This window comes from Chelonia mydas, chromosome 4 (genome assembly GCF_015237465.2).
Source record: "Chelonia mydas isolate rCheMyd1 chromosome 4, rCheMyd1.pri.v2, whole genome shotgun sequence".
NCBI lineage: Eukaryota > Metazoa > Chordata > Testudines > Cheloniidae > Chelonia > Chelonia mydas.
This window is the reverse complement of record NC_057852.1, coordinates 91892179-91906244: the sequence shown is the minus strand read 5'-3', so window position 1 is coordinate 91906244 and position 14066 is coordinate 91892179. Positions and strand designations below refer to the sequence as shown.

The 14066-nt window shown below is 39.4% G+C and overlaps 1 protein-coding gene and 1 long non-coding RNA gene across 11 annotated transcripts in view; one reads left to right on the top strand and one right to left on the bottom strand.

Annotated features, from left to right (window-relative positions):
- SLAIN2 (SLAIN motif family member 2) overlaps positions 1-14066 on the top strand; it is a 63243-nt gene that overhangs the window by 37897 nt on the left and 11280 nt on the right. For 2 of the 5 annotated variants that reach the window (XM_037897828.2, XM_037897826.2), the window contains 2 exons: positions 2096-2233; positions 8109-8186. The exons of 1 other annotated variant lie outside the window; for it this stretch is intronic. In XM_037897828.2, coding sequence (XP_037753756.1) covers positions 2096-2233; positions 8109-8186 — 216 coding nt within the window. Of the gene's footprint in view, positions 1-2095; positions 2234-2926; positions 2941-8108; positions 8187-14066 lie in introns of all 5 variants that reach the window. 2 more of the 5 variants (XM_037897830.2, XM_037897827.2) reach the window with 2 other exon arrangements.
- Positions 2091-14066, bottom strand: part of LOC119566126 — a 67038-nt gene continuing 55062 nt past the window's right edge. For 2 of the 6 annotated variants that reach the window (XR_005225183.2, XR_005225186.2), the window contains 5 exons: positions 11465-13832; positions 7998-10015; positions 3344-3454; positions 2523-2621; positions 2091-2152 (listed from right to left, as the gene is read on the bottom strand). This is a non-coding gene — a long non-coding RNA (uncharacterized LOC119566126). The remainder of the gene's footprint in view (positions 2153-2522; positions 2622-3343; positions 3455-7997; positions 10016-11464; positions 13833-14066) is intronic. The other 4 variants (XR_005225187.2, XR_005225184.2, XR_005225189.2 and 1 more) reach the window with 4 other exon arrangements.

Here is a 14066-nt window from a genome sequence, read left to right as displayed (position 1 = left end):
CGCTGGGCAGGAGGGTCCTGTGGGTCGGATGTGGCCCGCGGGCCATAGTTTGCCCACCTCTGGTATAGAAGCTCCACAAGGACAAATAACCAAGGTGCTGTGATACTTAAGTAATGGATGCGGTATTTAAAAACTAGCTAGAATCCCCAGAACAGGGAAATGCCATGTGTTGGGAAGGAAAGGTCTTTCCCAAATAAGCAGCAATCCTTCTATTCAACAAGTTGGCGGGGGTGTGAGTATGGGCATTCCCTGGAAGAAGACGGTCTTAAACTATGGCCCTGTTAAATTGAGTTTAATGTACAGACAATAAACACTTACTTAGGCTGTGTCTACACTGTGCATCTTACAATGGCGCAGCTGTGCCGCTGCAGCCACACTGCTGGAAGGTACACAGTGTAGCCGCTCTTTGTTGCCAGGAAAGAGCTCTCCCAGCTACAAAATAAAACCACCCCCAGTAACAGGCAGTAGCTTTGTCGACAGGAGAGTGGCTCCTGCTGACGAAGCGCTGTCCACACTGGTGCTTTTCGTCGTCAAAATTTTTGTCATTCAGGGGTGTGTGTATGTGTTGGTTTTTTCATATCCCTGAGCGACAGAAGTTTTAACAATGAAAGTGCCAGTGTAGATGTGACCTTAGAAAGCTGTTAATTGTTTAAAATGCAGATTGGAAGCCTGTGTAAGAATATGCACTTTTGTGTAATGTGTTTAATGGTTTGGACTTTCGTTTTTTTAATTTTAAAAATTCCATGGTGCTCTTTGCAAAAACACAAGTGTTCACCATGGCATATGGGCACAAATTCCATTCTGGATAATTGTGCCTACCTAAAACTATTTTCAGTTAGATACAGTGTCTTGTCAAAATAAACTGTACTGTTTCACCTCAGATGATTGCATGTCAGTAGTAGTGGAATGAATTTTTTTTAATTTATATATCGAGAGATTGAAAACTGTGTAATTATATAATACTTTTTCAAAAACTGTTACTTAGGCTAAATTGATGGAAAAATTATTATGGTCAAACATCATGTAATATGTAGTACAAAAAAATCATGAGTTCACAATGCAGATAATCTTTGAGAGTTTCAAAATCGGCTATATTTCTGACTTTCCATAGCACACAGCAAAATGGCAAAGTATTTATTTGGGAAGAAAATACATGCAGAATATTTCATATGCGAGGCATAAGAAAATAATTATGTAATCTGTAGAACAGTAGAATGATCTAAATCAGTGGTTCCCAAACTGGGGTTCGTGGGAAAAAATTCCCTAATGGCAGACAGAGCTGTCCCTAGGGACCCCGGGCAGCACAGGGCCAGCAGCCCAGAGCCACTGGACTTCCAAGAGTTAAGCAGATCAAAGCAAGCATATCTATCACACTGAGGAGATATAAACTTCAAGACTCCTTATAAGAAATGGAAAGGGAGGTGGATATTTTTGCTGTTTTTAAAATTAAATAGGCAGCTAGTATTGTTTTTAAAATTATTATGAAGAACAAGTTTAAGCTTTGTTGTAACATGCATTGTTTGCCTAGACTGCTCAAGACCTGATTGCTTGTGTAGGAGGAACTCTTTGAGTTGGCTTCTTAAATACCTTCATGCTGTTCCACATCGGATACTCCTTGATGAAACCTAGGAGCCTTGTCTTATAACAGGCTTATTCAAAGTGATACAGTCTACGAAAGTGAGATCTTGGAAGTGTGTTGCCGTTTTCATAATGTAATAAAAAGACTGTAATGATGAATAATAAATAATAAGTAATGTGTAATAAGCATGTCATAAAAACAAATTTTATATTTCCAAGAACACTACTTTTATAATTTATACTCGAGTAAAGGAGAAAATCTCTGGAAATACTCATTTTTAGGAAGGGGTTCACGAGACTTGACATTTTAGTGAAAGGGGTTCACAGGTTGTTAAAGTTTGGGAACCATTGGTCTAAATAGTATTTAGTTTTGCCACCGCATGCTTTTAAATTGCAGTGCAGTTTTGTACAGCAAAATTAATTTTCATGTCAGTTTTTGAAGACCGTGAGACCATCAGTTTTGTTGTCAGTCTTCTGCATCAGATTGTACGTTGTCTTTGTATTGTTTTTTATACAGAAAAACTAAGGCGTAGTCTTCCAAACTTGTCCAGGACATCTAACATCCATGCTGAGTCTGTGAAAAACAGCAGAAGTGATTCAAATTTTCAAGTGCCAAATGGAGGAATACCTCGCATTCAACCTCAGGCCTCAGCCAGTAAGTGTCTTTACGGTGATATTGTAAACACATATTTTGGAATTAGATTGAAAGCAGTAGCATGTGTTTACAGTTTCATGGTAAAGAGAACCATTTCATAAAGAACTACACATCATATTAGCCTTGATGTTTAGTCACGTCTGAGATCAGGTTATATATAAATGCCAAATCTGACAGGGAAAAAACCAACAGATTGTTTCCAAGTTTAGCACTTCTCTTCCATTAAAATTATGTATGTGCCTACTACTGTCCAAGTTATCTTTCATAACTTCTTAATATTTTTCCTCACCCTCTTGAAGTTTCCACAGAGTTTTCCCCTCTTCTTCCCTTAATTGTGTGTGAGATTGCTTGTAATTGTTGAAATGCAGTATTAGTGCTGTATTTTCCTCTGTAAAATAAAATGAATACTGGCGAAGAATTACATGAACTTTGAACTGATGAGAAAACATCAGTTGTTACTTGTATACAAAATATGACCAACCCTTTTTTTAAAAATGATATATTTAATATTTTGGTATATTCTGGTACAAGTGTTTAGTATACATACACTTCAGACTAGAGTATTGTGGAAACCATTTTTATTTACTATAATTAGAGAACTTGTACAGTGCTACTTTGTACTGTTGCATTTTCTTTTCAAGAGTTTATGAAAACTAACTTTCTGGTTTTCTTCACCCTTTAATTATATTGCAGTACACAAAAATGAGGTAAATATGGTTTTTAAAGGATGCTGAAAGCTGATCTGAAATTATATATATTTGTCTTGTTTTGGCTCAGTCATTTATCTCTCTTCCTCTGCCCTATCAGATGGGTCTCTTCTTTGTAAGCCAGTGAAGTAATGAAATGCAGGATATCAAAAACGTAAAAATCCATGCTCAAATGCAGGATTCTTGCAAGTTTCAATACCTTCCAAGTAAAGGATGGAATGACTTTCAAATCCCTATTATGTGCACATACATTACTGTCAAGCAAAACCAACCTAATGCTCTGAGTTAAACTGCAAGATTAGATTTGTATTCATATTGCAGGCCTCTCCTTAAAGGACTCACCATGTTAAAAAACAAAACAAAAGCAAGTGTATTTTAAGGTGGATGTCTAGGAGTTCTGTACCTGTATCTTTTTAATCTTCAAATGTTCATTCACAATTGGATGCTTCTAGGATAATGTGATGACCATCTTTGTCTAAGCATTAAAGGTTTAATGTGTAGATTTTTAAAAATTCTAAAGGAAGCAAAACATGATCAAATGGTTAAGGAAGAAAACATGAATTGTTATTTCAAGTTGTTAGGCAATAAAAGCACACTATTAGATACAAGCTTCTAAAATATGTGGTGTATATCCTTACTGGATATTAATAGTTTAACTGAGTTTCTTGCTTTAATAGTTTTAAGAACTACTTCCACTGTCAGACAAACTATATATAAAATCCCATTAAAGTATATATTATCATATTGGTCTACAGTAAGTTAAAAAACCAATTTGGTAGCAGCTCTCCTAATGGAATATTTCAGTGGTAGTTTTAATTGCTTAAGAATGTTGCATATTCGTAATAATTTAAAACAAAAGCAGGGTTTTAGCAAACCCGTATGGGTTACTTGGGGGCAAATGTTTTAATATTGCGCAAACTTGAAGGAAAGACTAAACAAAACTTACTTGGCCAGAACACTTTCTGTTTACTATACAAGAGTTAAACTTTTCACAGCCTAGCTTGTACTGCTTAATCCTGCCATGAAGTCATAATATTGTGACTTCAAGTTTAGCATGGTAATTAGACTGCAGGATCCAAAGTAGGTGGATGCCCCTGTTTAAACAGTGTAATTAACAGACAGATAAGAATAATGGAAATCATTAGGTGAATTTGATTATATCCAATACTTGAATATTTTTTCAAAGCACAGAAGTCCCTGTAGATAGCTAGGATTTCATGAATAAAGCCCAGACTTTTACCCCTTACAGTTTCCTTGCTCTTGTTGATGTCAGATCCTTGCTATTGAATATACAAACCAATATGTTTTGGTTTTTTTTTTAAGATTTAGATTAGAACATGAAGTAAATCTATTTCGGATGGTCTTATGTATGTGTACATACAAACAGCCAGTGTTAAGCATTGAGTTCCTGGAATTCTGATCATTCCTGTATTTGAACCTCCATTTTTTCCCATTGACTTTGTATTTAACTGTTTCACTTTGGACAAATGCCATTGTTAAATTGTTGCAAAGTTTGTCATATTTTCCTGTGACAAGGACTTCTTGGGTTTTGAGATCCAAATCTTTCACCTGCTGGTCTTGCATGAGCTACATTTCTATCTAAGGTTGTTGCTTTTTCCTTGTCAAAGGCTGCTGTTCACTAGCTAATGAACATGCTTATTTGCTGTGGCTGCATTACTAATGTGCTGTGGATGCTGGCAATTGAAAATTAGTTGGAATGCAGTAAGACTTCTAAGTTGGCAACTGCTCAGATGTGTGACTTGTTGAACAGGCAACTTTAGAGATGTCTAGTCTAAGTGTAAGTGGAAGAAATGTACTTCCAGACATGATCTTCAGTGTGTGTAGTTGTATAGGGTATAAAGACAGTTACTGTGATAAGTTCTTAACTGTAATCCAACTGAAAAATTATTTTCAGTCTGATGCAGTCTAGTGTAAAGTCACTGCTCAATCAGTCCATCTATAAGTAGTGGATTACAGTTTCTATTTAAAACTGGCTAACTTACACGCTCCTATTTGTAGCGATTTGAAACTCCCGAGTGATATGTAAAAAATCACTTTGAATGTAGATAAACTATTGAATGAGTGTCTCTTCTTACTAGATCTTAACTATCCATATTGTAATACTTAAGTTCCATATATCAAAGAACAAGCTCTTACAAATACCTTTGTTACATTGGATTTTCAAATATTATATAAGTGTATGGACAGTGTCACACATTCCTTTAGAGTTTGTCTCCCAAGCCATGCAAATCTCTGAAAAGCTATTGGGAAAACTTTTAGGGGGACCTTCCAGATGGAAGACAGATGCTTCTATTAAATCAAGTACATAATACATATCCTTTCACTTATATCAGTGTATTAAAATTCAGATGTACTAGGTGAAATCCTAAAAGTGGAGTTAAACACATTTGGCTCTTATTAATTCAGTTGGCAGCATCTACAGCCTAGTTGCCTACTTATCTTTTGATAAAGTGGCTGAAATCATAAATGGCCAAGGTGAAGCTCTGTAGCACGCAAAGAGGATAAAAACAAAAATCAAACATTCTGATGCAAATAATGGCCTACATTGCTATAGTTTTTGTTGATTTGAAATATTGCTTTAAAAATATTTGTTATAAATCTGCATTGCACTTCAAGAGTGTGCCCTGTATGGCAGAGTAAGTTTAATAGTATTTGTAGCATTTTACAAGTAGCATAATTGTAGGTGTTATTGTTAAAGTTCAACTTTATGTAACCAAAACTGATAGAAGTAGATAAAATATCTTAAAACATTTGCATTGGATATTATATCCTATTACATTCTGCATATCCACCAGAGGGAAACTAGCTGTTTCCTCAGCTTTGCTCCCCTCTAATGCCCGAAATTCTTCTCAGTGATATTAGTGCAAATAATTATGTAGTTAGAGAATCTTCATGAAGTATAGCAGAGAATTTGATCTGTAAATGGGACATCTGTTTTAAAATCTTACATATTGATCCACTAACCTCACTTGCAAATGAAATGTAAGTATCATGATAGAAAAAATCACTTAAAAACTTCAATTCTAGTACCAGATCTTCATTCAAATCAGTTAAGCAGTATCAGAGAATCAGCTAAATATGCTGGAGCAAAATTAATGGGTGGCTTCCTTACCCAAATATAAATAGGTTGAATAGTATATTGGGACATGGGTTTGAGAAATAAATCTGCCTTTTAAATTCATTCTTGAGAAACTTTCTTCTGGAGCATACAAGAAGCCTCTCTTGTCTTTGAGTGGTATTATTACAGCACAGTGAGACTAGAAGTAAACGTTACTGAATCAATAAGAAATCAGTAGGCAGAGGCACAGGTAGGCATGTTGGACTAGTTACTGTTTAATTCCTAGATATGATCATTTGGAAGCTTTTGTTCATTTCTACAATTAAAACCATTATGTGCTTTGTGATATCTTTTCACTTTTCTTGTTTGTGTTTAATAGGCTGTAAGTGGGGGTACATTGTACAAAAATGCTTTACAACCTAGAAATTAAGTTCAGCAAAGGATTCCCAGTGAGTTTGTACATCAGAAGTGGTGATGAAACTGTGTAGAGGGGGTGTGTGTGTGGGTGTGTGAAGCTACACACTTCTATCACAGAATAGTGTTCAGACTTGTTAGGCTCTATCTGGTACAAAGTGTCACCACTGTTCTTTGTATTTATGAATTACAGAGCTAGCGCCTTGTGTTATATTTATGAGCACTTCATTATTTTATGAAAGAATAACAATTCTGAGTAAACATTTTTTATTATAGCATTTAAGACCAAGACAAGCAGACATGCCAGCCAGCCATAAATTGAGATGAGGAAAATTATGCAATTTTCTGTTCACTCCCTCCCTGCTCCTCAAAGCGCTATTGTACATTTTGAAGTGGAAGAGGGCCCATGGAGATAATCTTACATTATGATTGAATATGAATGATTGTAAAGTTGGCGAAGTTAAAAGTATTTTAAAAATGTTACTAAGGTACTAATTTCCCCCCCCCCCCAATCAAAGTGCCTCCAGTTCTAGTATTCGACTTGATGTAGAATGCTGTGGGGCTTGGTGTGCAGGACAGACCTTGTGTTCATAACTGTCCTCCCTCAGGGGTTATGCTGAGGATGGTAACTGAGGTCTGATCTACACCATTTTAGTACTGGTATAACTGTCAGGTCGGTATGTGTTTTCTCCCCTTCCCCCCACAATAGTTACACTTATACAATTCCTAGTGTGGATGCAGTTACACCAATGTAAAGTTGCCATGTACTGGTACAGCTTATTCCCATTCCTATATAACTTATACTGGTATAAGAACTTTGGTATAACTGCCGGACACACTGGGAGCATTGTACCACTTCATACCAGTACAGTGAAAATGGTGCAATTCTTGTGTGTAGACAAGGCCTTAGGCTCCAGTAGAGGCTACTCCCAGCTAGTGAAGATTGCTGTGAGAGTATATTGAATCTGTCAGTTCCTGGCATGTTCCTTCCTGCCAAGCATCTGCTGCTCCTAGAACTTTGCTGGCTGGCTGTTGGCAAATGGTGGGTTACAGGGACCCTTTAAGGCACTAACAGGACTAGTTTTTTTGCTGAGATCTATTCTTGCAGAGCCAGCAAAGCCCAATAATTCTGGAACATATCTAAATTTGATGGTTGGCAGTCTTGAATTTGATTTTGATAATTAGCTTGCATACGTTTGTGTAAGTTTCAAGGGAAAATCACCTTTTCTGAAAGTTTCTCTTTGCTTTAAAAGGAAAATCAACCTTGTTTTATCAAGTTAAATCTGACAGTCTTAGTTTCTATCTTTACTTTATATCTAATCTTGCACTGAGATTGCTGTGGCATGTTTGCTGGTGGCTTGTTCTCCCTTTGGTGTATTTGTTTTGCCTTCCTGGGTTTTTAGCCCTGCAAGAAACTTCTTTACTATTAAGGAATATATGCATTTTGCACTACAAGGTTTTTGACACTTTCCCTTTGCAACCTTTTAATGCAGCAAGCACCACTTTAAAACAAAACACTTCACTTCTTATAGAGCCATAACAGCTTTTGAAAACTGTTACTCACTTTGCTAGCTGCTTGTTCCCTGATGCTTCACAAGCAGATGTGGTTCTATATCCCAAGTGAATTGAGTTGTTGACTTTCTAGACAAATATAACACTTCTTATCTTTCAACAGCTATGCAAAGGCAGAAAAAATTGCCTCGTGCTGCCTTCAAAACCAAACAGTTTCTTCAAACTCCATCTACAAAAGGAGGTAACTAACTTCCAGCCTCTTACCAAGTGCCAGCAAAACTCCGAAAACTGTTCACCTGTGTTAAATCTTGTACCTTTAACAAATATGAACAATTGCATGTAGAGATTAACAGTAAATTGAGTTTAATATATCAATATAGCACAATCATGTCTTATCTGCTGTGGGCAGAAAGGTTTCTTGAGGGATGGATATTAACTTTGAGATATGATCCAAGGACTTTTGACTTCAAGCATAAGAAATAAATAAATAAAAAATCAGTTCTGGATTAGCAAAGCTGATTTCTAAAGCCATATTAATTAAGGCTGCATTTGTGAGATTAATTTTTAATCACTGCATTGTGGTTTTTTTTAAACGTCTCTTCTCCCTTTGCACTGGAAAATGTCAACAATCATGCATGAAAAATTGTTACCTTACACGTCAGTGTTAGAAATAGATGCTAGCAAGTTAGTTACTCCTGAAAAGTTCAAGTATAGCAGCAATTCTAGATGTGTTGCAAAAATAACAATAATTATACATTTTTAGTTAAGAAAATAGTCTAGAAAATTAGTATAGGGTGTCTGGTTTTTTATGCTATTAATGGCTCATGTACATTCTTGCCAGAAGAGAATCAAAATTTAAACTTTAATCCAACTGGACCAAACTTAATATCTGAGCCCTAATTAATTATTTTAAATTCTGGTGGGCTTGTACAAGACACTATCATCTCACTGTGAAGGTATAAACAAAACATACAATTGTATGAGTCTTCACCTTAAAATTAAGTACATTAGAGAAGTCTCTTTTGCAAAGTCACTTATTTTATATCAATGACTGGAATTTTTTCATACCAAATACTCAGACTGATCTTAAAACATATCTCTGATAATTAATAGTCAATGCACAACTTAAAGCCACTATCAAGTTATTTCATTGTATACAGGAAATTTTACTGTCTTCTGCCTTCCCCTTATTAAGAGCACTTTCGTCAACCTAATAAGATAAAATTTGGTTCAGATTCTTGTGATTAATCATAAATATGTCTGTAACTGATCTGTTCAGAACACTTCCTAGCAATATCAGGAATTTCACTCAATCTTGAGGATAACTAAAGAATTGAACTCTTTTTGCGAGACCTATTTAGTCAGTCACCTGGATTGGAATAAAACTACCAGCATCTCCTGAACAAAAAATTTTAATGCAGTCTTTCTGGCTAGCCATTTCCTTTTAGTCCTAACTCTGGATACTTCCCAGATTTTCTAGGGAGAAGTGGACAGAATACTTATCAATCTGGAAATGTTGGAACCTGTAGAGGAATTTAATAGCTTCTCTTGCTTGGGGTTTGAAGTTGTTTCTTTTCATTAGACTCTCAAAAATAAAATTCTAAAGCCGTAGAGTGTTTTAAACGTCAAGTTTGTTACACAGTCTGTTAGTTTTGATCTCTTTGCATAAAGATCCTAAAATGCTATCTTCAGTTTTGGAATATAGATTTTTTTTTTCAAGTAGTGTCCCTATGGGTACTCCACTGTAGATGTATCTTCACCCCTACGCCTCTGATCGGAGATTTGAGGTAGCAGTGTCCATGCGCGCTCTCTCTCCCTTGTGGTCTGCCTCAAGGCTGTCTAGCGCTGTGCGAGGGAACCCCCCTCAGTTCCTTCCTTTGACCTCAAACTGGACGAGCAGCATCCGATGAAGTGAGCTGTAGCTCACGAAAGCTTATGCTCAAATAAATTGGTTAGTCTCTAAGGTGCCACAAGTACTCCTTTTCAGTTGTCCCTTCTTTATCTGCATCATTAGCATAAGTAGTAGTTGTTTTAGGTTCTTTTGTTCTTAATAGTTAGTGTTTCATTACCCTGTTGGGTAAAAAAAAAGAAGAGAGGTTTAGTTTACATTTTCCCCCTTTTTTTGGAGGATCCGCCTCTTTCTTCTCTCAGGGTATTTAGAAGACATTCTAACTTCTTTAAGCTTAAAAAAAAAAAAAAAAAAAGGAAGGAAGAGGAAGAAGAGGAAAGAACTTCTTTCTTCTGTATTTTTCACTGTTAAAGAAAATGCTCAGCTCTCCTAGCTTGAAGAGGTGCCTTTCCTGCAAGGAGTTGATTCTAGTAATGGACGGACAGACTCTCACTGTGTCTGAGGTAGTCCCGTTTCCCTCAGAAGTGCTCCCTCTGCCAGCAGCTAAAGGCAAGGTTTCCTAAAAACCGGGAGCTGAAGTTAAAACTCCTCCTTATGAAAAAGGCACATAAGCCAAGAGGAGACTCTGGTGCCAACCCTGGATCATCCCCTGAGCCTTCTACTTCAAAAGGGGTAGTGTCGCGAAAAAACCCACAGACTCCTCCTCCTCTCCCCTTGAGCTCAACAAAAAGGGCTCCCAGGTCTCAAACCAAGCTATGGACCAGCTAGAGGGGTTCCCCAGAACGACTGGCCATTATGGCACCAGCAGCTCCAAAGTGTAGTACCCAGAAGGGGGCCTCAGCTATGAGCTCAGCTGCACTGTGTAGAGACCCCAAGGGCTCAGGTTCTGAGGCAGCAGTACTGCCCCTAAGGAGGAGGACAATTACCGTACCGTCTCTAAAAGAGCAGCACCGAGTAAACCTTCAGTACCGAGTATGACAAAGCTCCTGTGTGTGGAGCGCTCCGTGCATTTACAGCAATCGGTACCAACAATATGCCACAGACAGTCCACTGCGGAGGAAGACCTAGTGAGCCAACAGTACTGCAAGAGTTCTGGTACCCTAGAAACCTGAAGGTCAGGGAAGAACCACAATCTTCATTACTTGGTACTGAGGCCTTGGTTCCAATTGCATCCTGGCTCCTGGAATCGCCCTCAGCACTGGGCTGTGTACTGCCAATACCCCAGTCAGTGCCAGCCTTATCCAGTGCTGAGTTGGAAAGTGACCAGGAGGATGTCATTTTCCTGGCCTCTCACTGTGGCCCGCTGTCACAATACAAGGGACCTCCCCATTTCCTTTGAGCTGAACTGCAATCATGGTATGGGCTTCCTTGGGCACCCACACTACCCATGTCCTTTCCTTCCTAGTGGCCTTATTCGGATCTTTGGGTGATGTACGCAACCCACAAGTTGAGTGCATACAGTGTGTCTCAGAGAGAGTTCACCAAATGGTCCCCTACAGCCTCACTGTCCAGAGCTCCTGAGCCAGAGGTGGAGGAAACTTTTGAAGACCAGGAGAAAAGGCTCAAAGGGGAAGCTACCCTACAGCAAACTTCTCATCTTTCCCAGATGAGTCTGTAATGCCTCCCCCTCCATCACTAGGTGATGATTATAAGAACGTCCAGGATCTCACCAAGAGAGTGGCAGATGAGCTGCAAATTCCCCTGCAGGAGATAACAGACATGCATCACAAGCTGGTGGATATTCTCCATGCTGCTTCCTTGTCCAAAAGTGCCTTCCCAATCAATGAGGTGACTCTAGATCCTGCCAAAGTCATCTGGCCAGACACCAGCCTCCATCGCATCAACCTGCAAGAGAGCCAACAAGAAGTACTACATCCCTCCCAAAAAGGCAGGCTTTGTTTCAACATTCGCAACCCAACTTGATTGTAGTGGATGCAGTTAATGCACACAGCAAACAACATCATGCCAAGTCGACCCCATTCAATTGGGATTGGAAGAAGCTCGATCTCTTTGGGAGGAAGGCATATTCGTTGGAGACATTGCAGCTTAGAGTCATGAACTACCAAGCTGTCAAGGCCAAATATGCTTTTATTAATTACGGAAAACACAATGAGTTTGTGGAACATCTACCTGAGGCACAAAAGGATCAGTTTCAGGCCTTTGTCAGAGAGGGCCGTTTAGTAACTAGAACTACCCTACAGATACTGGATGTGGCCGATACAGCAGCCTGCTTGGTCTCTAAGGTAGTGAAAATGAGGTGGGCTTCCTGGTTACACCTTTCAGGGTTGTCCAAAGAACTGCAGATAATGATGGAAGATCTCCTGTTTGAAGGGCCCAAGCTCTTGGCGGATAAGACAGACTCCACTCTCCACACCCTGAAGGATTCCTGGGCCACATTATGCTTCCTGGGAATCTACACTGCGGGACAAAAGAGAAGATATAGCTCTCAACCACATCACAGGTCACAACCTCTTCAGAACCCACCCTCAGTGCTATTATGAATCGTATTGCAAAAGGTCCAGAGTACAAAAGTGGAAGCAGTCAGCACTCCAATCTGCGTCCCTTCACCTCTCCTCCACTGAGCACTTTTGACAGTTTGGTTGAGGGCCCGAACAGTTATTCCTTGCAATATCAGCTGCTTTCTGTGCACCTGTCATGTCCCTTCAGAAGTCACTTGGCCCTCTTTCACAACAGTTGGAAGAATATCACCTCTGACAGATGGGTCTCGGAGATTATTTTTAAGGGTTACGCCATTCAATTCACATTCCTCCCTCACTTCCGCCTCCCTTCCCCGTCCCTCTTCAGGGACCCATCTCACAGGAATCTACTTCATCAGTAAATAGATCTGTTACCCTTTAGGGCCACTGAACCCAGTCACTGTCTGGGGTCAGTACCGATTTTCTGTATGTTGAGTTGCAGGCCCAGCTGCCCAAATGTGCACATGGTCACCTGGATGGCTTGTACTGCGTCCTCGAATGAAGGAGCCCTGAGGAAGCACTCGTCCAGATACAGGTAGATAACAATATCCAGTGTTCGCAGGTGTGCTGCTATGACAGAGAGAACCCTGGAAAATATCCTGGGTGCAGACGAGAGGCCGAATGGGAGCACTCTGTACTGATATAGTCCTACCCAAAGGTTAAACCATAGGAATCTCCTGTGCGAGGGTTGTATTGAGATGTGGAAGAAGATATCTTGTAGGTCAAGAGCCGAAAACCAACCTCCTTGCTCTAGAGCTGGAATAATGGCTGCAGGGGTGACCATATTGAACTTCTGCGCCTTCACATATTTGTTTAGTGCCCTTAGGTCTAGAATAGCCTGCCAATCTCCCTTCACTCTCAAAAGTGAAGGGAGATTGGAAATAATGGAACAGACAGTACGATCTTTGTTTTACATAAATTGCCAGGGGGTGCCAGATCTCCGTCCCTCTGCATAGAAGCACTCAACTGGTGCTTTGGAACTGGTGCATCCATCACAACGTGCTCATATCGGCCTTCTACCTACTAAAGATGCAGAATGTGACAGCTGACAATCTCAGGCAGAACTTTTCTCAAGACCCCGAATGGAAACTGAACTTAGAGGTGCTTCGCAACGTATTCGCCCTTTAGGAAACCCCAACTACAGATCTCTTTGCTACTTGCTGGCACAAGAAATGTCCTCATTAATGCCGGAGCCATCAGGGGGAAACATTCACTGGAAGAAGCCCTCATCCTCCCATGAGACATTGACCTCTTGTATGCCTTTCCCCTGTTTCCTCTTGTATCCAAAGTCTTGTTGAAAATGCAACCAGATAAAGCGAGAATTATTCTGATTGTCCCCTCTTGGCCAAGACAAGTCTGGTTCTCTTACCTGGCACAGATGGCAGTATGTCCTATGGTTCCTCTTCAGCTCATTCCTCACCTTTTCTCTCAGAGCATCAGGCGGATCCGCCATCTCCATGCTTTTCTCCTTCTTGGTTCCAAGACTTAGAGGTCGAATGCTCTGATGAGGTGAAAGATTGTGTTGCTACACAGCCGAAAGTCAACCACTTGACATACTTACCTATAAAAATGGAAATGATTCAAAATTTGGTGTCATTCTAAGCACACAGACCTGGCCTCTTCCTCCCTCTGATTTTATATTACATTTTAGACTTCAAAAAGTCAAAACTTTCGCTCAGCTCCCTTAAGGTACACCTCGCAGCCATAATGGCCTTCCATCATCAAGTAGACAGATACTCTGTGTTCATACCTGCTGATACATAGATTCCTTAAGGGCATTGGGAATATCTTCCTG